This window comes from Coregonus clupeaformis, unplaced genomic scaffold, assembly GCF_020615455.1.
Source record: "Coregonus clupeaformis isolate EN_2021a unplaced genomic scaffold, ASM2061545v1 scaf0613, whole genome shotgun sequence".
Taxonomy (NCBI): domain Eukaryota; kingdom Metazoa; phylum Chordata; class Actinopteri; order Salmoniformes; family Salmonidae; genus Coregonus; species Coregonus clupeaformis.
In genome coordinates, this window is record NW_025534068.1 from 70,504 (window position 1) to 95,677 (window position 25,174).

The following is a 25,174-nucleotide window of genomic DNA, read 5'->3' on the forward strand; positions in this document are numbered from 1 at the left end:
CTTCAATGCCCTTGCTGATGGAAGGAGGTTTTCACTCAAAATCTCACGATACATGGCCCCATTCATTCTTTCCTTTACACGGATCAATCGTCCTGGTCCCTTTGCAGAAAAACAGCCCCAAAGCATGATGTTTCCACCCCCATGCTTCACAGTAGGTATGGTGTTCTTTGGATGCAACTCAGCATTCTTTGTCCTCCAAACACGACGAGTTGAGTTTTTACCAAAATGTTCTATTTTTGGTTTCATCTGACCATATGACATTCTCCCAATCCTCTTCTGGATCATCCAAATGCACTCTAGCAAACTTCAGACGGGCCTGGACATGTTCTGGCTTAAGCAGGGGGACACGTCTGGCACTGCAGGATTTGAGTCCCTGGCGGCGTAGTGTGTTACTGATGGTAGGCTTTGTTACTTTGGTCCCAGCTCTCTGCAGGTCATTCACTAGGTCCCCCCGTGTGGTTCTGGGATTTTTGCTCACCGTTCTTGTGATCATTTTGACCCCACGGGGTGAGATCTTGCGTGGAGCCCCAGATTGAGGGAGATTATCAGTGGTCTTGTATGTCTTCCATTTCCTAATAATTGCTCCCACAGTTGATTTCTTCAAACCAAGCTGCTTACCTATTGCAGATTCAGTCTTCCCAGCCTGGTGCAGGTCTACAATTTTGTTTCTGGTGTCCTTTGACAGCTCTTTGGTCTTGGCCATAGTGGAGTTTGGAGTGTGACTGTTTGAGGTTGTGGACATGTGTTTTCTTTTATACTGATAACAAGTTCAAACAGGTGCCATTAATATAGGTAACGAGTGGAGGACAGAGGAGCCTCTTAAAGAAGAAGTTACAGGTCTGTGAGAGCCAGAAATCTTGCTTGTTTGTAGGTGACCAAATACTTATTTTCCACCATAATTTGCAAATAAATTCATAAAAAATCCTACAATGTGATTTTCTGGATTTTTTTTCCTCAATTTGTCTGTCATAGTTGATGTGTACCCTATGATGAAAATTACAGGCCTCTCATCTTTTTAAGTGGGAGAACTTGCACAATTGGTGGCTGACTAAATACTTTTTTTCCCCACTGTATGTCATGCAATAAAATGCAAATTAATTACTTAAAAATCATACAATGTGATTTGTGTGATCCGTCTCTCACAGTTGAAGTTTAGCTATGATAAAAATTACAGACCTCTACATGCTTTGTAAGTAGGAAAACCTGCAAAATCGACAGTGTATCAAATACTTGTTCTCCCCACTGTATGTAAATAAGGTATCTGTTTTTTATTTTTAATAAATTAGCGAACATTTAAAAAAAAAAAACTGTTTTCGCTTTGTCATTATGGGGTTTTGTGTGTAGATTGCTGAGGATTTTTATTTATTTAATCCATTTTAGAATAAGGCTGTAACGTAAAAAAATGTGGAAAAAGTCAAGGGGTCTGAATACTTTTCGAATGCACTGTAAGCCCAATACGTTTCTATGCCCTTATGTTGAACCTAAGCTTGTCGCCTGTCTTAACACCTTTGGGACAACGACTCCCGTTGTTATGGCGGAGACATGAGCATCTCATCATTATATACAGATCTCTGGTGTAAATGGGGAAGTGCACACAGGAGGAGGGGCTTGGTGTCAGGAGGAGGGGCTTGGTGTCAGGAGGAGGGGCTTGGTGTCACAGGAGGAGGGGCTTGGTGTCACAGGAGGAGGGGCTTGGTGTCACAGGAGGAGGGGCTTGGTGTCAGGAGGAGGGGCTTGGTGTCACAGGAGGAGGGGCTTGGTGTCACAGGAGGAGGGGCTTGGTGTCAGGAGGAGGGGCTTGGTGTCACAGGAGGAGGGGCTTGGTGTCAGGAGGAGGGGCTTGGTGTCACAGGAGGAGGGGCTTGGTGTCAGGAGGAGGGGCTTGGTGTCAGCAGGAGTGAAGGAGATGAGACCAAAAAGACAACATAAACGCTCAGAAAAACAAAAAGATGTAAAAATAAAAATTGATTCTTGCGAAACAAACATTTGGAATATCACGCAAAAACACGCACTATAATTAATCTAATACATTTGATATATCGCCCAGCCCTGTTGTTGTTGTTACTTATATACGACTGTAATATGTTGTCTCACCTAGCTATCTTAAGATGAATGCCCTAATTGTAAGTCTCTCTGGATAAGAGCGTCTGCTAAATGACTAAAATGTCAATGTAAAATAATGAATGTCTCAGTGAAGAGTTCTTCTAGCCAAATGCATTTACAAGCCTGCTGGAGTTAGCGGCAGTCGGACGAGCAATATCCACCGCAAATAGTCTGGGTAGCCATTTGATTAGATGTTCAGGAGTCTTATGGCTTGGGGGTAGAAGCTGTTTAGAAGGCTCTTGGACCTAGACTTGGCGCTCCGGTACCGCTTGCCGTGCGGTGGCAGAGAGAACAGTCTGACGAGGGTGGCTGGAGTCTTTGACAATTCTTATGGCCTTCCTCTGACACTGCCTGGTATAGAGGTCCTGGATGGCTGGAAGCTTGGCCCCAGTGATGTACTGGGCGGTACGCACTACCCTCTGTAGTGCCTTGCGGTCGGAAGCCGAGCAGTTGCCACACCAGGCAGTGATGCAACCAGTCAGGATACTGTCGATGGTGCAGCTGTAGAACCTTTTGAGGATCTGAGGACCCATGCAAAATCTTTTGTCGGTGATCAGGCCTACCACTGTTGTGTCATCGGCAAACTTAATGATGGTGTTGGAGTCGTGCCTGGCCATGCAGTCATGAGTGAACAGGGAGTACAGGAGGGGACTGAGCACGCACCCCTGACGGGCCCCCGTGTTGAGGATCAGTGTGACGGATGTGTTGTTACCTACCCCTTACCACCTGGGGGCGGCCCGTCAGGAAGTCCAGGATCCAGTTGCAGAGGGAGGTGTTTATTCCCAGGGTCCTTAGCTTAGTGATGAGCTTTGAGGGCACTATGGTGTTGAACGCTGAGCTGTAGTCAATGAATAGCATTCTCACATAGGTGTTCCTTTTGTCCAGGTGTGAAAGGGCAGTGTGGAGCGCAATAGAGAGTGCATCATCTGTGGATCTGTTGGGGCGGTATGTCAATTGGAGTGGGGTCTAGGGTTTCTGGGTTAATGGTGTTGATGTGAGCCATGACCAGCCTTTCAAAGCACTTCATGGCTACAGACGTGAGTGCTACCGGTCGGTAGTCATTTAGGCAGGTTACCTTAGTGTTCTTGGGCACAGGGACTATGGTGGTCTGCTTGAAACATGTTAGTATTACAGACTCGGACAGGGAGAGGTTGAAAATGTCAGTGAAGACACTTGCCTGTTGGTCAGCGCGTGCTCAGAGTACACGTCCTGGTAATCCGTCTGGCCCTGCGGCCTTGTGAATGTTGACCTGTTTAAAGGTCTTACTCACATCGGCTACGGAGAGCGTGATCACACAGTCGTCCGGAACAGCTGATGCTCTCATGCATGTTTCAGTGTTAGTTGCCTCGAAGTGAGTGTAGAAGTAATTTTGCTCGTCTGGTAGGCTCGTGTCACTGGGCAGCTCACGGCTGTGCTTCCCTTTGTAGTCTATGATAGTTTGCAAGCCCTGCCACATCCGACGAGCGTCGGAGCCGGTGTAGTACGATTCGATCTTAGTCCTGTGTTGACGCTTTGCCTGTTTGATGGTTCGTCGGAGGGCATAACGGGATTTCTTATAAGCTTCTGGGTTAGTCCCGCTTCTTGAAAGCGGCAACTCTACCCATTAGCTCAGTGCGGATGTTGCCTGTAATCCATGGCTTCTGTTTGGGGTATGTACGTACAGTCACTGTGGGGGGGACGTCATCGATGCACTTATTGATGAAGCCAGTGACTGATGTGGTGTACTCCTCAATGCCATCGGAAGAATCCCGGAACATATTCTAGTCTGTGCTAGCAAAACAGTCCTGTAGCTTAGCATCTGCTTCATCTGACCACTTTTTTATTGACCGAGTCACTGGTGCTTCCTGCTTTAGTTTTTGCTTGTAATGGAGGGCGAGGGAGAGCTTTGTACGCGTCTGTGTGTGGAGTAAAAGTCTAGAGTTTTTTTCCATCTGGTTACACATTTAACATGCTGGTAGAAATTAGGTAAAACCAATTTAAGTTTCCCTGCATTAAAGTCCCCGGCCACTAGGAGCGCCGCCTCTGGATGAGCGTTTTCCTGTTTGCTTATGGCCGTATACAGTTCATTGAGTGCAGTCTTAGTGCCAGCATCGGTTTGTGGTGGTAAATAGAAAGCTACGAAGAATATAGATGATAAACTCTCTTGGTAGATAGTGTGGTCTACAGCTTATCATGAGATACTCTACCTCAGGCGAGCAAAACATTGAGACTTCCTTAGATATCGTGCACCAGCTTTTGTTTACCCCTTGTCTTACCAGAGGCTGCTGTTCTATCCTGCCGATACAGTGTATAACCCGCCAGCTGTATGTTATTCATGTCTTCATTCAGCCACGACTCGGTGAAACATAAGATATTACAGTTTTTAATGTCCCGTTGGTAGGATATTCGTGCCTGTAGTTCGTCCACTTTATTATCAAGCGATTGTAGGTTGGCCAATAGTATCGATGGCAATCTACACACAATATACCCCATAATGACAAAGCAAAAACAGGTTTTTAGAAATTGTTGCAAATTTATTAAAATTAAAAAAACAGAAACCTTATTTACATAAGTATTCAGACCCTTTGCTATGAGACGGAAGTGTTCCTCTGTGGAGATGGGAGAACCTTGCAGAAGGACAGCAATTTCTGCAGTACTCAACCAATCAGGCCTTTATGGTAGAGTGGCCAGATGGAAGCCACTCCTCAGTAAAAGGCACATGACAGCCCGCTTGGAGTTTGCCAAAAGGCACCTAAAGGACTCTCAGACCATGAGAAACAAAATTCACTGGTCTGATGAAACCAAGATTGAACTCTTTGGCCTGAATGCCAAGTGTCATGTCTGGAGGAAACCTGGCACCATCCCTACGGTGAAGCATGGTGGCAGTGGCATGTTTTTCAGCAGCAGGGACTGGGAGACTAGTCAAGATCGAGGGAAAGATGAACGGAGCAAGGTACAGAGAGAGCCTTGATGAAAACCTGCTCAGGACCTCAGACTGGGGCGAAGGTTCACCTTCCAACAGGACAACGACCCTAAGCACACAGCCAAGACAACGCAGGAGTGGCTTCGGGACAAGTCTCTGAATGTCCTTGAGTGGCCCAGCCAGAGTCTGGACTTGAACCCGATCGAACATCTGTGCAGCGACGCTCCCCATCCAACCTGACAGAGCTTGAGAGGCTCTGCACAGAAGAATGGGATAAACTCCCCAAACACAGGTGTGCCAAGCTTGTAGCGTCATACCCAAGAAGATTCGAGGCTGTAATCGCTGCCAAAGGTGCTTCAACAAAGTACTGAGACAAAGGGTCTGAATACTTATGTAAATGTGATATTTCGGTTTTTATTTTTATTGGCTTGAAAAAATGTAAACCTGTTTTTGTTTTGTCGTTAGGGGGTATTGTGTGTAGATTGAGGGGAAAAAACAACTTTATCCTTTTAAAAAATAACGCTGTAACGTAACAAAATGTGGGAAAAGGCAATGGGTCTGAATCCATTCTGAATGCACTGTACATTTAACCAAGTCCATAACGTCACAAACTCTCGTCATAATATATGCACGACAAACTCTTCCGAACTGTTTCGGCTGGGAAGCATTTGGCCTACCATAGAATGCACTAAATCATAGATTTGGCACATCATTGTACATATGTTGCACATCAGACAGTAGCCTACAATTAGCAAAATAGAAATTGACTTTAAATAATATGCATTTCAATATGACTTAAATATATAAGCCTATTTAGCCTAGACTGTATGTATCTTTTAATGTAGTCGTCTCAGTTTTTATTTGAACCATCATTTATTCTTCACTTGTTTGTAATAGTTGCAAAGACAATGGAAACTTTGTAGGCCTATTTGTAGTCAACGTTGTTCCGACGTTATCGGAGGTAACAGAAGACAGATAAACATCTTGATTCTATATTTAACGGAGATCTTCTGTGTAAAAAAAAAAAAAAAGCATCTAACCGACGCACTTAGCTGTTCTATGAGTGGTCTGAGGCAGTCAGTAAATGACAAGCATTTTCAAGTGCAACTGAGAAATAGTGCAGAGATTTTAACGATGCTCCTACGAAGGTTTTAACGATGAACTTAGTCTTAAAGTGATGCTCCAGAGCTCTTGTATAATTTCAGCCAGTAGTTTTGAATGTCGAGCCACAAAATGAGACCCTGAACACTGTAATACCTCATCCTTTTTTGTTGTTTTTGCAATTCATGATACGAGACGAATTCCAATTCGTTCAATGTGTTACTAATTTGGAAGTGCTTAAGATCACAGACTGTATCTTCAAACCGGGCCCAGGGCGTGTATTCCTAAAGTGGCTTAAGATCACAGACTGTATCTTCAAACCGGGCCCAGGGCCTGTATTCCTAAAGTGTCTTAAGATCACAGGCTGCGTCTTCAAACCGGGCCCAGGGCCTGTATTCCTAAAGTGTCTTAAGATCACAGGCTGCGTCTTCAAACCGGGCCCAGGGCCTGTATTCCTAAAGTGTCTTAAGATCACAGACTGCGTCTTCAAACTGGGTCCAGGGCCTGTATTCCTAAAGTGTCTTAAGATCACAGGCTGCGTCTTCAAACCGGGCCCAGGGCCTGTATTCCTAAAGTGTCTTAAGATCACAGACTGTGTCTTCAAACCGGGCCCAGGGCCTGTATTCCTAAAGTGTCTTAAGATCACAGGCTGTGTCTTCAAACCGGGCCCAGGGCCTGTATTCCTAAAGTGTCTTAAGATCACAGGCTGCGTCTTCAAACCGGGCCCAGGGCCTGTATTCCTAAAGTGTCTTAAGATCACAGGCTGTGTCTTCAAACCGGGCCCAGGGCCTGTATTCCTAAAGTGTCTTAAGATCACAGGCTGCGTCTTCAAACCGGGCCCAGGGCCTGTATTCCTAAAGTGTCTTAAGATCACAGGCTGCGTCTTCAAACCGGGCCCAGGGCCTGTATTCCTAAAGTGTCTTAAGATCACAGGCTGTATCTTCAAACCGGGCCCAGGGCCTGTATTCCTAAAGTGTCTTAAGATCACAGGCTGCGTCTTCAAACCGGGCCCAGGGCCTGTATTCCTAAAGTGTCTTAAGATCACAGGCTGTGTCTTCAAACCGGGCCCAGGGCCTGTATTCCTAAAGTGTCTTAAGATCACAGGCTGTGTCTTCAAACCGGGCCCAGGGCCTGTATTCCTAAAGTGTCTTAAGATCACAGACTGTGTCTTCAAACCGGGCCCAGGGCCTGTATTCCTAAAGTGTCTTAAGATCACAGACTGCGTCTTCAAACTGGGTCCAGGGCCTGTATTCCTAAAGTGTCTTAAGATCACAGGCTGCGTCTTCAAACCGGGCCCAGGGCCTGTATTCCTAAAGTGTCTTAAGATCACAGGCTGCGTCTTCAAACCGGGCCCAGGGCCTGTATTCCTAAAGTGTGTTAAGATCACAGGCTGCGTCTTCAAACCGGGCCCAGGGCCTGTATTCCTAAAGTGTGTTAAGATCACAGGCTGCGTCTTCAAACCGGGCCCAGGGCCTGTATTCCTAAAGTGTGTTAAGATCACAGGCTGCGTCTTCAAACCGGGCCCAGGGCCTGTATTCCTAAAGTGTCTTAAGATCACAGGCTGCGTCTTCAAACCGGGCCCAGGGCCTGTATTCCTAAAGTGTGTTAAGATCACAGGCTGCGTCTTCAAACCGGGCCCAGGGCCTGTATTCCTAAAGTGTCTTAACACAGGCTGTGTCTTCAAACCGGGCCCAGGGCCTGTATTCCTAAAGTGTGTTAAGATCACAGGCTGTGTCTTCAAACCGGGCCCAGGGCCTGTATTCCTAAAGTGTCTTAAGATCACAGACTGCGTCTTCAAACCGGGCCCAGGGCCTGTATTCCTAAAGTGTCTTAAGATCACAGGCTGCGTCTTCAAACCGGGCCCAGGGCCTGTATTCCTAAAGTGTCTTAAGATCACAGACTGTGTCTTCAAACCGGGCCCAGGGCCTGTATTCCTAAAGTGTGTTAAGATCACAGGCTGCGTCTTCAAACCGGGCCCAGGGCCTGTATTCCTAAAGTGTGTTAAGATCACAGGCTGCGTCTTCAAACCGGGCCCAGGGCCTGTATTCCTAAAGTGTCTTAAGATCACAGGCTGTATCTTCAAACCGGGCCCAGGGCCTGTATTCCTAAAGTGTCTTAAGATCACAGGCTGCGTCTTCAAACCGGGCCCAGGGCCTGTATTCCTAAAGTGTGTTAAGATCACAGGCTGCGTCTTCAAACCGGGCCCAGGGCCTGTATTCCTAAAGTGTGTTAAGAGTAGTGGCTGTTCTAGGATCAGGTCCCTCTGTCCATTCATTACAATCTGAAAGACCAAACTGATCCTAGATCAGCCACTCTGAGAGGCTTTATGAATACGGGCAGCAGCAGGAAGACAATAAGAGACTGAACTGGACAGAAGAGCATCTGTCATTGTACCAAGCTACTAATAATAATGTGGTGGGTGCTTATATTTCTCCTGTTTCACACATGTACAAGTGTGTATTAATACACGTGTGAATTGGAATTTTTTTTTTTATTTTTTTTTTAAATATATATTCCAACTCTCCCTGAGACCTCAGCGAATGGGGTCACGGCCAGGGTCAAGGGTCACAGTAAATACCTTTCAGACAGGCTTGTCCCTGTTTTACCCAACAGAAGGCTAATGTGTCAGAAGAAGGTGGTCGTTAAATGATGTCGTTTTTTAACTGACCAATGGCACTGACTGTTATGCTTGACTATTAAAGTGCGTTTCCGATTTTAAATGCGCTTTAAATACAGTTTGATTTGATTGTGTATTTTAGGACTTGGGTGGCCCTTCCCCATCCTGCTCCACTGAACCCCAACCAACACTGTCACTAGGTCCTGGTGGTAACCATGGTGACCAGGGGCAGGAGATTGACTACCCTGGGGGCCTTGACAGCTTCAGTGAAACACCTAGATTTAACATCGTAGTCAAAGAGGAGGAAGAAGATTTAGAGGAGTGGAGTTTTAATTATACAGGTAAGTAGCCGACTGAAAATGCTCACTGGAAATAAAATGGTTCTCGCAAGGGATTTAAACCAGCAGTTCAATTTGATGAATCTTTAAAGATGGAATCGTCATTAGGGGAAACAGCTCCACTGTTTGCCCCAGACACTTTGTTATTTTTGTATGTTTTCTAGATGAAACGGAGGTGAGTAGCGTGGTGTTTTTGTTGTTGCAGTATCTGCTGTTCTATCACACATGGAATGATGTCTGAGGGGGAAAAGAACAGTTGGTTGTAATGATGAAAATAAAACAGTGTTTGTAATGATGTCTGGGGGGGGGGATAACAGTGTTGGCTGTAATTATGAAAATAACAGTGTTTGTAATGATGTCTGAGGGGGGAAAGAAAAGTGTTGGCTGTAATGATGTCTGAAGGGGAAATGAACAGTGTTGGTTGTAATGATGTCTGAGGGGGAAAAGAACTGTTGGTTGTTTACAGTAACGTCTTTGTTGTTGTAATATCAAAGGGACGGGGTAGTTTCACCATTAAGGATTCACCTTTTTTTAAAGTAGACCGATGTATTTATTTACTAGCAAGCAATGAAAACATTGTATAAAAGAAAGTCCACATGAAAACATTAGTTTCCTGAAGTGCCGTAGCGCATCTAGAAGATTAGCTGCTGGAGCATCAAAGGTCAGTTGGAAAGAGGAGGGGATTTAGAAAGTTTAATAGGCTGACTAAGTTAGCAAATCAATCACTTAGAATCTTTGGTAAACACCCCTGCTATTAAGTAAACATGAAAATATAGTTAATAATAACAAATTAAAAATTCCTAAAATGAATTCTAGGCCTATTTAAATGGTTTTGACGGTTATTTTATTTTCATGATGGTCTTCATCCATAACGGGTCAGTTACACGGTTATTTAATTACCGTCACCGCCCCCTACCCACAGATGGACAATACTTTAATGCCCCCCGAGGAGATGATTTATTAGTTTAATAGATGGACATAGAGAGTTACAGTAGATTATGATACCCTATTTCCTATATAGTGCACTACCAGGGTCCAGGTCAAAGGTAGTGCCCTATATAGGAGATAGGGTGGCATCTGGGACGTACCATAACTTGTTTTATCCTTACGATTGTAACAGGAGAGAGTCCGAACCCCAGCTCTAGTGATGAGGCATCAGGAGTACCTGAACAACACCAGGAGAATCACACAGCTAAGAAGTCGTCTTACTGCTGCTCAGAGTGTGGGAAAGAGTTTCCTCACCCCTCAAAACTACGGAGACATCTGAGAACGCACACTGGAGAGAAACCGTATCCTTGCTCTGTGTGCGGGAAGAGATTCAGTGATACAGGGGCCCTCAAAACACACGAGAGGTTGCACACAGGGGAGAAACCATATGCCTGCCCAGAAAAGGACTGTGGGAAGAGGTTTGTCAGCCAAGGAGAGTTAAAACTACACCATCAGACACACACCGGAGTGAAAACTTGCCACTGCTCTGTGTGTGGGAAGAGTTTCTCACGTATGTGGCACTTGAAGGTCCACATGATGACGCACGCCGGAGAGAAGCAGAGACTCAGCATGAAGAAACCTTTCCCATGCTCTGAGTGTGACAGGGGCTGCAACTCGGCAGCAGAGCTCAAGATGCACCAGAGGATGCACACTGGGGAGAGACCTTACCAGTGCTCCACCTGCAAAAAGACCTTCGTTTTCCCAAGCTCTCTAACAAGACATGAACAATCCCATATTAGCGAAGAGAATAGCACCGCCAAGCCGTACAGCTGCTCAGAATGTGGGAAGGAATTCACTCAGCCCTGGACCTTAAAGATACACATGCGCCAGCACACCGGAGAGAGACCGTACCACTGCTCTCAGTGCGAGAAGATGTTCTCATCTTCATCACTCCTTAAAAGACACCAGAGGGTTCACACTGGAGAGAAACCATTCCAGTGCTCCGACTGCGGGAAGAGTTTCTCCTCGTCAGCGAATAGAACTAGTCACCGTCGTCGTATCCATGAAGGTATACAGGGTGGGTCACAGCAGCAAGAGGCTACCTCTGTGGATGGTACCACCAATAGGGTAGGTGTATCTGGTCATGCTTCTTTCAAGTATCCAGTTTTAGGGTGGCAATTATTCTTTATTTATTTTCTTTAAAGGTTTTCCAGAAATCCGTGTTGGAAGATTCCAGATGTCCTGCTTATTTCCTTCTGAGTCCAGGAATCTTCCAACCTGGATTTCTGGAAAACCTGGGAATTTTTCAAGAACATCAATATAACTAAGATTCCGCTATTGACGTGTTATATTGAATGAGTTGTCTGATTTATTCATCCTAGGCTTGTGTTGACCAAAACGAGCAGGTTGAACCCACAGCTGTAGAGGAGTCTGGGCTCAGTCTGGTACTGGATGTCAAAGTCAAAGAAGAGGAAGAAGATCCTGCTTTTGGTGAGTTCAAAGGTTACTTTGGTAAGGTATGGGTTATATTATTGGCTCAGTCTCAGATCTTCACATATTTAAGGAGTTTACTTATTTGCCTGTTAATCCATACTACCGCTTTACCACAGCAGAGAGACCTCAACATTGCTCTGACAGTGAGAAGAGTCCCACTACATCAGTAGAACCTGACCAACACCAGGAGAACAAAGCTCTGGGCCCTCACATCTGTTCAACGTGTGGAAAAGAACTCTCCAGCTCCTATAAACTAATGCTACACCAGAGAACACACACAGGAGAGAAGCCTTACGAGTGTATGGTGTGTGGGAAGGGCTTCTCCCAAGCCGCAAACCTCAAGACGCACCAGAAAGTGCACAGTGGAGAGAAACCGTACCCCTGCTCTGACTGCGGGAGCAGGTTTACTCACATGGGAGACCTGAAGAGACACCAGTTGTTGCACTCAGGGGAGAAACCTCATAGCTGCCCCGAGTGCGGTAAGAGTTTCTCTCAGTTGGCGCACCTGAAATCTCACCAGCAGACACACACAGGGGTGAAACCTTTCCTCTGCGCTCACTGTGAGAAGACTTTCTCCACCGCGGCCAAGCTGAAGAACCACGAGAGAGTGCACACCGGAGAGAGACCTTACCGCTGTTCCTACTGCCCCAAGCGCTTCGCACTATCTGGGACACTTGTGAAGCATGAACGACTTCATACCGGAGAAACACCGTACCAATGTGGGGAATGCGGTAAGGGATTTGCTCAACTGGTGTCCTTGAAGATACACGCCCAATCACACACTGGAGTGAACTTCTACACCTGTTCCCAATGTGACCAGAGCTTCTCCACTTCAACCAAGCTGAAGGAACACCAGAGAATCCACACTGGGGAGAACCTATACCAATGCACCGAGTGTGGGAAGAGTTTCACCATTGAGTCAAAGCTGCTGAAACACCAGAGAGTTCACACTGGAGAGAAACCGTACCAGTGCTCCGGGTGTGGAATGAGGTTCTCGCTCTCTGAGAACCTACTGAGACACCAGCGTAACTCTTCAGGGATCTGTAGTGTTGTGAGCCTTCATCAGGCTACTGGGAGTGGGATGCTACAACTACAAGATGCTGCTGCCTTCCAGAATATCCTCCTCAATGTAGGTGGAAATTATTATCCTGTCAACCAAACATTTGTCAAAGTTGCAGTGGTCCTCTCAATTAATTCTAAAGGCCCATATCCTAGACGCAGATTAAGACTAGTCCTGCACTAAGCATTTTCTCCATTGAGAGATTGATAAGAGATTGATAAAATCTCCATTGGGCATGCATTTTAGTCTGAACTGTGGTGCAGCAGGGCCAAGCCTAGATAGCATGAGGAATGCTGGTTAGGAGAACAAGCTCCAGCTGAGCACGGTTCCCTTAACGGGGTGTGGCAGCCCTCTAATGGATGCCTATAGACTTCAATGTCTGCAGCACTCACTCTGGGGAAAAATCCGTGCTGGAGAGCACACATCACTTGAGGTGTGGCTAGGGACGGATATAATATGATATGATATGATATGCCATTTAGCAGACGCTTTTATCCAAAGCGACTTACAGTCATGCATGCATACATTATTTTTTTTGTGTATGGGTGGTCCCGGGGATCGAACCCACTACCTTGGCGTTACAAGCGCCGTGCTCTACCAGCTGAGCTAGCTGAGCTACAGAGGACGACCTTTTGGCTCGTCCTGTCGACTTGCTGCTTTTGTTTTCCTAAATGTAAAGTGTGACCCTGTAGAGCGCTGGAAGAGCCAGGATTTAATTATCCTTTTTCTTAATAAAAGCCTCTATTTGCTCCACGCCTTCACCTTTGAGGCTCGTTGCCTCTATGCCCGACCCCCTAGACAGTATGAGCCTCTATGCCCGACCCCCTAGACAGTTTGAGCCTCGTTGCCCGACCCCCTAGACAGTTTGAGACTCGTTGCCCGACCCCCTAGACAGTTTGAGCCTCGTTGCCTCTATGCCCGACCCCCTAGACAGTTTGAGCCTCTATGCCCGACCCCTTAGACAGTTTGAGCCTCATTGCCCGACCCCCCTAGACAGTTTGAGCCTCGTTGCCCGACCCCCTAGACAGTTTGAGACTCGTTGCCCGACCCCCTAGACAGTTTGAGCTTCATTGCCTCTATGCCCGACCCCCTAGACAGTTTGAGTCTCGTTGCCTCTATGCCCGACCCCCTAGGCAGTTTGAGCCTCTATGCCCGACCCCCTAGACAGTTAGTCTCTATTCCGGACCCCCTAGACAGTTTGAGCCTCGTTGCCTCTATGCCCGACCCCCTAGACAGTTTGAGCCTCGTTGCCTCTATGCCCGACCCCCTAGACAGTTTGAGTCTCGTTGCCTCTATGCCCGACCCCTAGACAGTTTGAGTCTCGTTGCCTCTATGCCCGACCCCCTAGACAGTTTGTCTCGTTGCCTCTATGCCCGACCCCCTAGACAGTTTGAGTCTCGTTGCCTCTATGCCCGACCCCCTAGACAGTTTGAGCCTCGTTTCCCGACCCCCTAGACAGTTTGAGCCTCGTTGCCTCTAAGTTTGCCCGACCCCCTAGACAGTTTGAGCCTCGTTGCCTCTATGCCCGACCCCCTAGACAGTTTGAGTCTCGTTGCCTCTATGCCCGACCCCCTAGACAGTTTGAGTCTCGTTGCCTCTATGCCCGACCCCCTAGACAGTTTGAGCCTCTATGCCCGACCCCCTAGACAGTTTGAGCCTCGTTTCCCGACCCCCTAGACAGTTTGAGCCTCGTTGCCTCTATGCCCGACCCCCTAGACAGTTTGAGCCTCGTTGCCTCTATGCCCGACCCCCTAAACAGTTTGAGCCTCGTTGCCTCTATGCCCGACCCCCTAGACAGTTTGAGTCTCGTTGCCTCTATGCCCGACCCCCTAGACAGTTTGAGTCTCGTTGCCTCTATGCCCGACCCCCTAAACAGTTTGAGCCTCTATGCCTGACACCCTAGACAGTTTGAGCCTCATTGCCCGACCCCCTAGACAGTTTGAGCCTCGTTGCCCGACCCCTAGACAGTTTGAGCTTCATTGCCTCTATGCCCGACCCCCTAGACAGTTTGAGTCTCATTGCCTCTATGCCCGACCCCCTAGACAGTTTGAGTCTCGTTGCCTCTATGCCCGACCCCCTAGACAGTTTGAGTCTCGTTGCCTCTATGCCCGACCCCCTAGACAGTTGGCTCTATGCCCGACCCCCTAGACAGTTTGAGCCTCGTTGCCCGACCCCCTAGACAGTTTGAGTCTCATTGCCTCTATGCCCGACCCCCTAAACAGTTTGAGCCTCGTTGCCTCTATGCCCGACCCCCTAGACAGTTTGAGCCTCGTTGCCTCTATGCCCGACCCCCTAAACAGTTTGAGCCTCGTTGCCTCTATGCCCGACCCCCTAGACAGTTTGAGTCTCGTTGCCTCTATGCCCGACCCCCTAAACAGTTTGAGCCTCTATGCCTGACACCCTAGACAGTTTGAGCCTCATTGCCCGACCCCCTAGACAGTTTGAGCCTCGTTGCCTCTATGCCCGACCCCCTAGACAGTTTGAGTCTCGTTGCCTCTATGCCCGACCCCCTAGACAGTTTGAGTCTCGTTGCCTCTATGCCCGACCCCTAGACAGTTTGAGTCTCGTTGCCTCTATGCCCGACCCCCTAGACAGTTTGAGCTGCCCGACCCTAGACAGTTTGAGCCTCGTTTCCCGACCCCCTAGACAGTTTGAGCCTCGTTGCCTCTATGCCCGACCCCCTAGACAGTTTGAGCCTCGTTGCCTCTATGCCCGACCCCCTAAACAGTTTGAGCCTCGTTGCCTCTATGCCCGACCCCCTAGACAGTTTGAGTCTCGTTGCCTCTATGCCCGACCCCCTAAACAGTTTGAGCCTCTATGCCTGACACCCTAGACAGTTTGAGCCTCATTGCCCGACCCCCTAGACAGTTTGAGCCTCGTTGCCCGACCCCCTAGACAGTTTGAGCTTCATTGCCTCTATGCCCGACCCCCTAGACAGTTTGAGTCTCATTGCCTCTATGCCCGACCCCCTAGACAGTTTGAGTCTCGTTGCCTCTATGCCCGACCCCCTAGACAGTTTGAGTCTCGTTGCCTCTATGCCCGACCCCCTAGACAGTTTGAGCCTCTATGCCCGACCCCCTAGACAGTTTGAGCCTCGTTGCCCGACCCCCTAGACAGTTTGAGTCTCATTGCCTCTATGCCCGACCCCCTAAACAGTTTGAGCCTCGTTGCCTCTATGCCCGACCCCCTAGACAGTTTGAGTCTCGTTGCCTCTATGCCCGACCCCCTAGACAGTTTGAGCCTCTATGCCCGACCCCCTAGACAGTTTGAGCCTCGATGCCCGACCCCCTAGACAGTTTGAGTATTGCCTCTATGCCCGACCCCCTAGACAGTTTGAGCCTCTTGCCTATGCCCGACCCCCTAGACAGTTTGAGCCTCGTTGCCTCTATGCCCGACCCCCTAGACAGTTTGAGCCTCGTTGCCTCTATGCCCGACCCCCCTAGACAGTTTGAGTCTCGTTGCCTCTATGCCCGACCCCCTAGACAGTTTGAGTTTGCCTCTATGCCCGACCCCCTAGACAGTTTGAGCCTCATTGCCCGACCCCTAGACAGTTTGAGCCTCTTTGCCCGACCCCCTAGACAGTTTGAGCCTCGTTGCCTCTATGCCCGACCCCCTAGACAGTTTGAGCCTCGTTGCCTCTATGCCCGACCCCCTAGACAGTTTGAGCCTCGTTGCCTCTATGCCCGACCCCCTAGACAGTTTGAGCCTCGTTGCCTCTATGCCCGACCCCCTAGACAGTTTGAGCCTCTATGCCCGACCCCCTAGACAGTTTGAGCCTCTATGCCCGACCCCCTAGACAGTTTGAGTCTCATTGCCTCTATGCCCGACCCCTAGACAGTTTGATGCCTCTATGCCCGACCCCCTAGACAGTTTGAGCCTCGTTGCCTCTATGCCCGACCCCCTAGACAGTTTGAGCCTCGTTGCCTCTATGCCCGACCCCCTAGACAGTTTGAGTCTCGTTGCCTCTATGCCCGACCCCTAGACAGTTTGAGCCTCTATGCCTGACCCCCTAGACAGTTTGAGTCGCTGCGCTCTATGCCCGACCCCCTAGACAGTTTGAGCCTCGTTGCCTCTATGCCCGACCCCCTAGACAGTTTGAGTCCGGTTGCCTCTATGCCCGACCCCTAGACAGTTTGAGCCTCGTTGCCTCTATGCCCGACCCCCTAGACAGTTTGAGTCTCGAGAGTTGCCTCTATGCCCGACCCCCTAGACAGTTTGAGTCTCGTTGCCTCTATGCCCGACCCCCTAGACAGTTTGAGCCTCGTTGCCTCTATGCCCGACCCCCTAGACAGTTTGAGTCTCGTTGCCTCTATGCCCGACCCCCTAGACAGTTTGAGCCTCGTTGCCTCTATGCCCGACCCCCTAGACAGTTTGAGCCTCGTTGCCTCTATGCCCGACCCCCTAGACAGTTTGAGCCTCGCCTCTATGCCCGACCCCCTAGACAGTTTGAGCCTCGTTGCCTCTATGCCCGACCCCCTAGACAGTTTGAGCCTCGTTGCCTCTATGCCCGACCCCCTAGACAGTTTGAGTCTCGTTGCCTCTATGCCCGACCCCCTAGACAGTTTGAGCCTCGTTGCCTCTATGCCCGACCCCCTAGACAGTTTGAGCCTCTATGCCCGACCCCCTAGACAGTTTGAGCCTCTATGCCCGACCCCCTAGACAGTTTGAGCCTCTATGCCCGACCCCTTAGACAGTTTGAGTCTCATTGCCTCTATGCCCGACCCCCTAGACAGTTTGAGTCTCATTGCCTCTATGCCCGACCCCCTAGACAGTTTGAGCCTCATTGCCTCTATGCCCGACCCCCTAGACAGTTTGAGCCTCATTGCCTCTATGCCCGATCCCCTAGACAGTTTGAGCCTCTATGCCCGACCCCCTAGACAGTTTGAGCCTCGTTGACCGACCCCCTAGACAGTTTGAGCCTCTATGCCCGACCCCGTAGACAGTTTGAGCCTCGTTGCCCGACCCCCGACCCCCTAGACAGTTTGAGCCTCGTTGCCCGACCCTCTAGACATTGAGAACACAGAAGTTTAATCTGTGTCTGGGAAAGTGACTGGTCTGATCATTCTGGTGGCCAGGGCCTGAACTTAACACCCGCCATCTGCCAAACGCCGGTAGATTTGGAAATTCGCGGGTAAGATGTCTATTTCACAAGCCACGTTGGCGGGTGGCAAGGGCTCCACAGTGCCAGCATTTCACTCGCATTTGTGAATAGAAATAGTCAAGTATGATCACATTTATAGCAAAATAAATGCTGCAGTAGCTGTTTTCAAGGTATTTCTGCCGTTTTGTTTCATAACTGGAACAAGTCAAAGAACTACGAATCCTATAGCCTATCCCACCTCGTGCTGCAACACTGCCTTGCTGGGCGCTGTGCGCAAAATATTTGTTTTTAGAAGCAGCGAGTAAAGTATTTGTTTGAAAATAAAGTTCTCCATCCTAAAAAAAACATTTATATTATTTTCTCACCAGGCTGAGCCCAAACCCACAGAGTCCCTGCCTTCTGATCAGAGCCATGGTGAAGCCTCCACTCAAACTGCTGGGATGACTGTTAAGGAGGAGGAGGAGGATCGAACACTTGGACTGAAGATTAAAACTGAAGAACTAGAAGAAGAAGAAGAAGAAGAGGATGATGAAGAAGAAGAAGAAGATGAAGAGGATGAAGAAGAAGAAGATGATGAAGATGATGATGAAGAAGAAGAAGAAGATGAAGAGGAGGAAGTTGTTGGGCTGATTAATTCTGATGGAGAAGAAATGGACTGGGATCCTTCTCTTCTTGGTAAGTTTAGGTGGAATAGATGAGTTTGTGAATTCATGTAACTTTCCATAATGCCCAGATTTTCCTGAAAGCCTGGTTGGAAGATTCCTGGAATCAGGAGGGAATAAGCATCCGGAACCCTCCAGTCAGGATTTCTGGAAAACCTGGGAATTTTGTTAAAGCTTCTGGAATTTTTCATTTACATTATACATTTTAGTCATTTAGCAGACGCTCTTATCCAGAGCGACTTACAGTTAGTGAGTGCATACATTATTTTTTTATTTTTCATACTGGCCCCCCATGGGAATCGAACCCACAACCCTGGCGTTGCAAACGCTCTACCAACTGAGCTACATCCCTGCCGGCCATTCCCTCCCCTACCCTGGACGACGCTGGGCAAATTGTGCGCCGCCCCATGGGTCTCCCGGTCGCGGCCGGCTACGACAGAGCCTGGATTCGAACCAGGATCTCTAGTGGCACAGCTAGCACTGCGATGCAGTGCCTTAGACCACTGCGCCACTCGGGAGACCAACCATTGTCTTGACTTGTCTGCTGCTTTGTTTAACCCATTCCATATTTTTCACACAGGATATAATCCCAGTCAGAGTTCTGACAGTGAAGAGCGTCCCTCTACATCAGGAGAACTTGAACAACACCAGGAGAATCACACAGCTACTAAGAGCTCTCACTACTGTTCAGTGTGTGGAAAAGACTGCCAAAAGTTATCGGCGCTACAAAAACACATAAGAATTCACACAGGAGAGAAGCCTTACCCCTGTACGTTGTGTGGAAAGCAATTCCGTGAGAAGGGACACCTGAAAGCACATCTGAAAACGCACACTGGAGAGAAGCCTTACCCCTGCCCCACCTGTGGGATGAAGTTCGCCCATTTGGGAGCCATGAAAATACACCTGCTGACACACACTGGAGAGAAACCTTACCCCTGCTCTGTGTGTGGGAAGCGTTTTACCCAATCGTCACGTTTGAAGCAACATTTCCGGACGCACACAGGTGAGAAACCTTACCCTTGCTCTGTATGCGGGAAGAGTTTTGCAAGACCTGCAGACCTTAAAGTACACCACAGAGAGCACACAGGAGAGAAACCTTACAGCTGCGCTGAATGTGGCCAGAGCTTCACCAGTTCCCACAACCTATGGAAACATCAGAAGACACATCTACCGCCTGGACTACTCCCACCTGTTGAGTTTGACAACCACAACCAAACACCTGAGATGAACGCTACAAATGAAGCACTGAAGGAGGAGGAAGATGAGGTATTTGGTGTTCTGATCAATTCTGACGGAGAAGAAGTTGGATTGGACTTCGATCCTCCGGGTTCTGAGGAAGAAGAGAGTCCGTCAACATCAAGAGAACCTGAACAACAACACCAGGTGAACCACACTACAACTCTGAGGTACAGCTGCTCTGTGTGTGGGAAGCAGTTCAATCGCAAAGGCCATCTGCGAAGACACGAGAGTGTACATTCAGTTGAAAAACCATACGGTTGCTCAGACTGCGACAAGATGTTTGGTTCCAACATAGCCCTGAATAGACACAAGAAGTTACACAGAGAAGAGAAACCTCACATTTGCACTGTGTGTGGGAAAGGTTTTGTTCAACTGTCACGTTTGAAGGAACACTTCCCGACGCACTCAGGAGAGAAACCGCACTCCTGCTCTGTGTGTGGGAAGCGCTTCACTACTGCGTCGTACCTCAAAACCCACAGCAAAGTCCACCTGGGGGAGAGTCCTTATACCTGTAACATATGTGGGAGACCTTGCCAGAAGTTGTCGGCATTCAAGTTACACATGAGGATCCACACAGGAGAGAAGCCCTTCAGTTGCTCTGTGTGCGAGAAGCAGTTCACTCAGAAAAGACATCTGCAAGACCACCAGAAAGTACACACTGGAGAGAAACCATACCCCTGTCCCGAATGTGACAAGCGGTTCAGCTTCTCCTCAGCCTTGAAAAGACACCAGCAGTTACACACAGGAGAGAAACCCCACTGCTGCTTTGTGTGTGGGAATGGTTTCTCTCAAGCAGGGCGCCTGAAAGAACACCTCCGGACGCACTCGGGAGAGAGACCTTTCCCCTGCTCAGTCTGCAAGAGAAGAGCTTCAGAAGAGCTTCTGAACTGACGATACACATCAGATCTCATACAGGAGAGAGACCGTACAGCTGCGCTGAATGTGGTAAGTGCTTCGCCAGTTCTATGAAGCTGGGACGACACAAGAAGATCCATCCGAGCACAAACACTGAAGAGGCTCTGACTAAAGATGTGAAGAGTGAAGAGGATTCCATGAGTATTGATGATGAAGAAGAGGAGCCTGCCTCTGCAGTAGGGAGCTAGTAGGGTGAAGAGGAGTCTCTGCAGTTAGTGGATGCTAGCTAGTAGGTTGGATAATCGTGATGATTGAAAAAGAGTGCCACCTGATGACTGTTGGTCTCCAAAACGAGGTGTCGGTTTAGACTGGGAACAATGAACAATGATGACTTCATAATGTAAAAACTATATCTGCACACTGATGCATGTTTCCAATAATTGTGTTTTTGTGAAAGGTTAATGGTTTCAAGGTTGTTGCAGTTTGTATCAAATACATTCAAACTATTAGAAGCGCTCCCAATATAAAAAATAATTAAAAGGTGCAAAAAGACAGCAGACTGAACAGTATAAAGCAGGCAAACAACCTAACATACACAATCAATCCAAGGTAAGAAATGAAATGAGCAAACTAGCTAGTGGTATCTATAAACATTTAAATAAAGTTTAATGTTATTTCTATTAATGTGATAAAATGCTAATTATGCAACAATCCAATCCATATTAGGTTTGTAGTCAATAGAATAACCCTTCTTCCTGGTTTTTAACACTTATAGTAACTTGCCTTTAATATCATTGTTCATTATCTTAGCAAATTCTGTTAGTTATTTTAGAAAGTCAAGATAGTTCAGATATTGCTGAAAGAAGTGTGTGTGTGTGTGGACAATCATTTCAGAATGAGGTGTTTGTGGAATATTGATATGGATAGAATGTAATCTTGTTAAGTGAACAATAGAAATAAAAGTGAAGATAGTGTACGAACTAGTACTTTCATTGTCAAGAGTCGGCACGTGTTGTTGATAACATTTACACTATGGCATGTCACCATTACAACACCTCTCGACATATTGTGGTTTCTGTTCATCCAGAAGTCTCGTGAGCTTGCGTTCTGATTCGTTACAGCGGTAATCAGTCTGGTAGTACCATGTGCATGTGACGTCATACTTCCGGGGTCCTGTCCCCTAATCTTTTGAATGGGCTTGACAAATTATATCATCAAATTTGTGAAAACACGGTCATTTAAGATTATAACCTGGGTGGTATATTGACCGTAAACCACACCCCCTCGGGCCTTATTGCTTTAATATTCCAAGGCTGTCAGCTAATCAGCATTCAAATAGATTACATTCTTGTTTTGTGGATGAATTTACTTCTCCCAGATGCCTTTTATGAGGTTTTTACACTGAAGACCATTCAAAACACCTACAAAAGTTCATAGACTATAAGGCTACTTCCTGGAAAACGACGGGTCACTTTCATACCATATACAGTGGGGAAAATAAGTATTTAGTCAGCCACCAATTGTGCAAGTTCTCCCACTTAAAAATATGAGAGAGGCCTGTAATTTTCATCATAGGTACACGTCAACTATGACAGACAAAATGAGGAAAAAAATCCAGAAAATCACATTGTAGGAATTTTAATGAATTTATTTGCAAATGGTGGAAAATAGGTATTTGGTCAATAACAAAAGTTTCTCAATACTTTGTTATATACCCTTTGTTGGCAATGTGACACAGGTCAAACGTTTTCTGTAAGTCTTCACTATTTTGGCCCATTCCTCCATGCAGATCTCCTCTAGAGCAGTGATGTTTTGGGGCTGTCGCTGGGCAACACAGACTTTCAACTCCCTCCAAAGATTTTCTATGGGGTTGAGATCTGGAGACTGGCTAGGCCACTCCAGGACCTTGAAATGCTTCTTACGAAGCCACTCTTTGTTGCCCGGGCGGTGTGTTTGGGATCATTGTCATGCTGAAAGACCCAGCCACGTTTCATCTTCAATGCCTTGCTGATGGAAGGAGGTTTTCACTCAAAATCTCACGATACATGGCCCCATTCATTCTTTCCTTTACACGGATCAGTCGTCCTGGTCCCTTTGCAGAAAAACAGCCCCAAAGCATGATGTTTCCACCCCCATGCTTCACAGTAGGTATGGTGTTCTTTGGATGCAACTCGGCATTCTTTGTCCTCCAAACACGACGAGTTGAGTTTTTATCAAAAAGTTATATTTTGGTTTCATCTGACCATATGATATTCTCCCAATCCACTTCTGGATCATCCAAATGCACTCTAGCAAACTTCAGACGGGCCTGGACATGTACTGACTTAAGCAGGGGGACACGTCTGGCACTGCAGGATTTGAGTCCCTGGCGGCGTAGTGTGTTACTGATGGTAGGCTTTGTTACTTTGGTTCCAGCTCTCTGCAGGTCATTCACTAGGTCCCCCCGTGTGGTTCTGGGATTTTTGCTCACCGTTCTTGTGATCATTTTGACCCCACGGGGTGAGATCTTGCGTGGAGCCCCAGATCGAGGGAGATTATCAGTGGTCTTGTATGTCTTCCATTTCCTAATAATTGCTCCCACAGTTGATTTCTTCAAACCAAGCTGCTTACCTATTGCAGATTCAGTCTTCCCAGCCTGGTGCAGGTCTACAATTTTGTTTCTGGTGTCCTTTGACAGCTCTTTGGTCTTGGCCATAGTGGAGTTTGGAGTGTGACTGTTCGATGTTGTGGACAGGTGTCTTTTATACTGATAACAAGTGGAGGACAGAGGAGCCTCCTTAAAGAAGAAGTTACAGGTCTGTGAGAGCCAGAAATCTTGCTTGTTTGTAGGTGACCAAATACTTATTTTCCACCATAATTTGCAAATAAAATCATAAAAAATCCTACAGTGTGATTTTCTGGATTATTTTTTCCTCAATTTGTCTGTCGTAGTTGACGTGTACCTATGATGAAAATTACAGGCCTCCCTCATCTTTTTAAGTGGGAGAACTTGCACAATTGGTGGCTGACTAAATACTTTAGGCTAGCAATGTAGGGGCTGGCTGTTCCTCACTGAGGAATATGTATGTAGCACTGATTCGATCTGTAATAAACTATGGCTGTTCTGAAGGATCATTACCCTCTAGACCAGGGGTGTCAAACTCATTTTAGCTCAGGGGCCACATGGAGGAAAATCTATTCCCAAGTGGGCCGGACCGGTAAAATCATGGTATATATAACTTAAAAACAACAACTTCAGATTGTTTTCTATGTTTTAATACGATCAACATAAAACAGAAAGCTGGAGCCTGAGGACAGTGTGTCCAAAATAGTACTAGCACAACATCACTATTAATCATAAAACACCAAGTTTATTTGAAAATTCTAAAGAAAAAGAACACACAAACACACAATGGCTCAGTGATTAACAGAACTGTTTCACAGATCACAGAACTATATCAGGGGGTCATTTCTCAGGCAGAAATGTAGATAAAAATAATGAAATCCTGTTCCCCAAACAAGTGCAAGAACCACAGAGTCAAGAATAGGTTAAATATACAAATAAAATAAAAACAATTAAAAACAATAGCACATCAACATAAAGCTGGAGCCTGAGGACAGTGTGTCCAAAAACACAACATCACTATTAATCATAAAACACCTCAAGTTATTTGAATGTTCTGAGGACAAAGAACACACAATGCCTCAGTGATTCACAGAAGTATATCACAGATCACAGAACTATATCAGGGTGTCTCATGCAGCACTTTAAGTGGGGTTGCATAGTTTATTTGACTCCTGATACCTGGCATCTTTAGCTTTCACCAGCGCATCAATATCAGGCGTCACATCCTGAGTGGCAGCCAACTTCAGGATGTGATTCAAGTGCTTGTTGTGAGCCTTGAGCGCAGCTTTGTTTTATTTATGCTCATTACAGTGAAAACTTGCTCACAAAGATATGTGGTTCCAAACATGCACAACAGTTTTGCAGCGAGGGCTGTCAAGTTGGGGTAACCTGGCAAGAGATTCTGATAAAATGTGTCCAAGCCAGCTGCGGCAAATTTGCCCATCAAATCCGAGTCGCACTGCAAGTCTATTATTTCAAGTTGGATGCTGACTGGCAGATCAGAGGGATTCACGGTGAATGGCGAGCAAAAAACGTTTAAGTCTTTCTCCAGTTCACCAAAAATCTGAAAGCGTTGCTCAAACTCCCGTAACAGTCCCGTTATTTTATCTTTGAACCGCTTCATGTCTGCCACATGTTGGGTCGCGCACACATTTTTCAGACAGGGGAAGTGAGCTGCATCACCACCGGCGAGTTGCATCTCCCACAATGACAGCTTCAACTTGAAAGAACGTATGCTGTCATATAATACTGCGTGACAACTTTGTTGCGCCCTTGCAGCTGTTTGTTCAAGTTATTCAGGTGCTCTGTAACATCCACCATAAATGCAAGGTCCTGCATCCATTCTGCGGAATGAAATTCTAACACTGGTTTGCCCTTTTCTTCCATGAACTGTTCAATTTCTTCTCGTAAATCAAAGAAACGCCTCAGCACAGCACCTCGGCTTAACCATCTTACCTCAGTGTGGTATGGCAGGCCATAGATGTGGTCTTTCTCCCTGAGAAGGCTGTCAAACTGACGGTGATTCAGGCTTCTGGATCGGATGAAATTAACAGTTTGGATGACCACCTTCATGACGTTATCCATCTTGAATGACTTGCAACACAAAGCCTCCTGGTGCAAAATACAGTGAAAAGTCAAAAAATCACGTCCTCCATTTACAGATTGCACT

The 25,174-nt window shown here is 47.1% G+C and overlaps 1 protein-coding gene across 1 annotated transcript in view; it reads left to right on the forward strand.

The window, feature by feature from the left end:
• LOC121554015 (zinc finger protein 208) overlaps positions 1-20,435 on the forward strand; it is a 33,496-nt gene extending 13,061 nt beyond the window's left edge. The window contains exons 2-7 of the mRNA XM_041867452.2: positions 8,866-9,064; positions 10,182-11,116; positions 11,371-11,479; positions 11,599-12,611; positions 18,012-18,318; positions 18,886-20,435. Coding sequence (XP_041723386.2) covers positions 8,866-9,064; positions 10,182-11,116; positions 11,371-11,479; positions 11,599-12,611; positions 18,012-18,318; positions 18,886-20,435 — 4,113 coding nt within the window. The remainder of the gene's footprint in view (positions 1-8,865; positions 9,065-10,181; positions 11,117-11,370; positions 11,480-11,598; positions 12,612-18,011; positions 18,319-18,885) is intronic.
• The last annotated feature ends 4,739 nt before the right edge of the window (positions 20,436-25,174 follow it).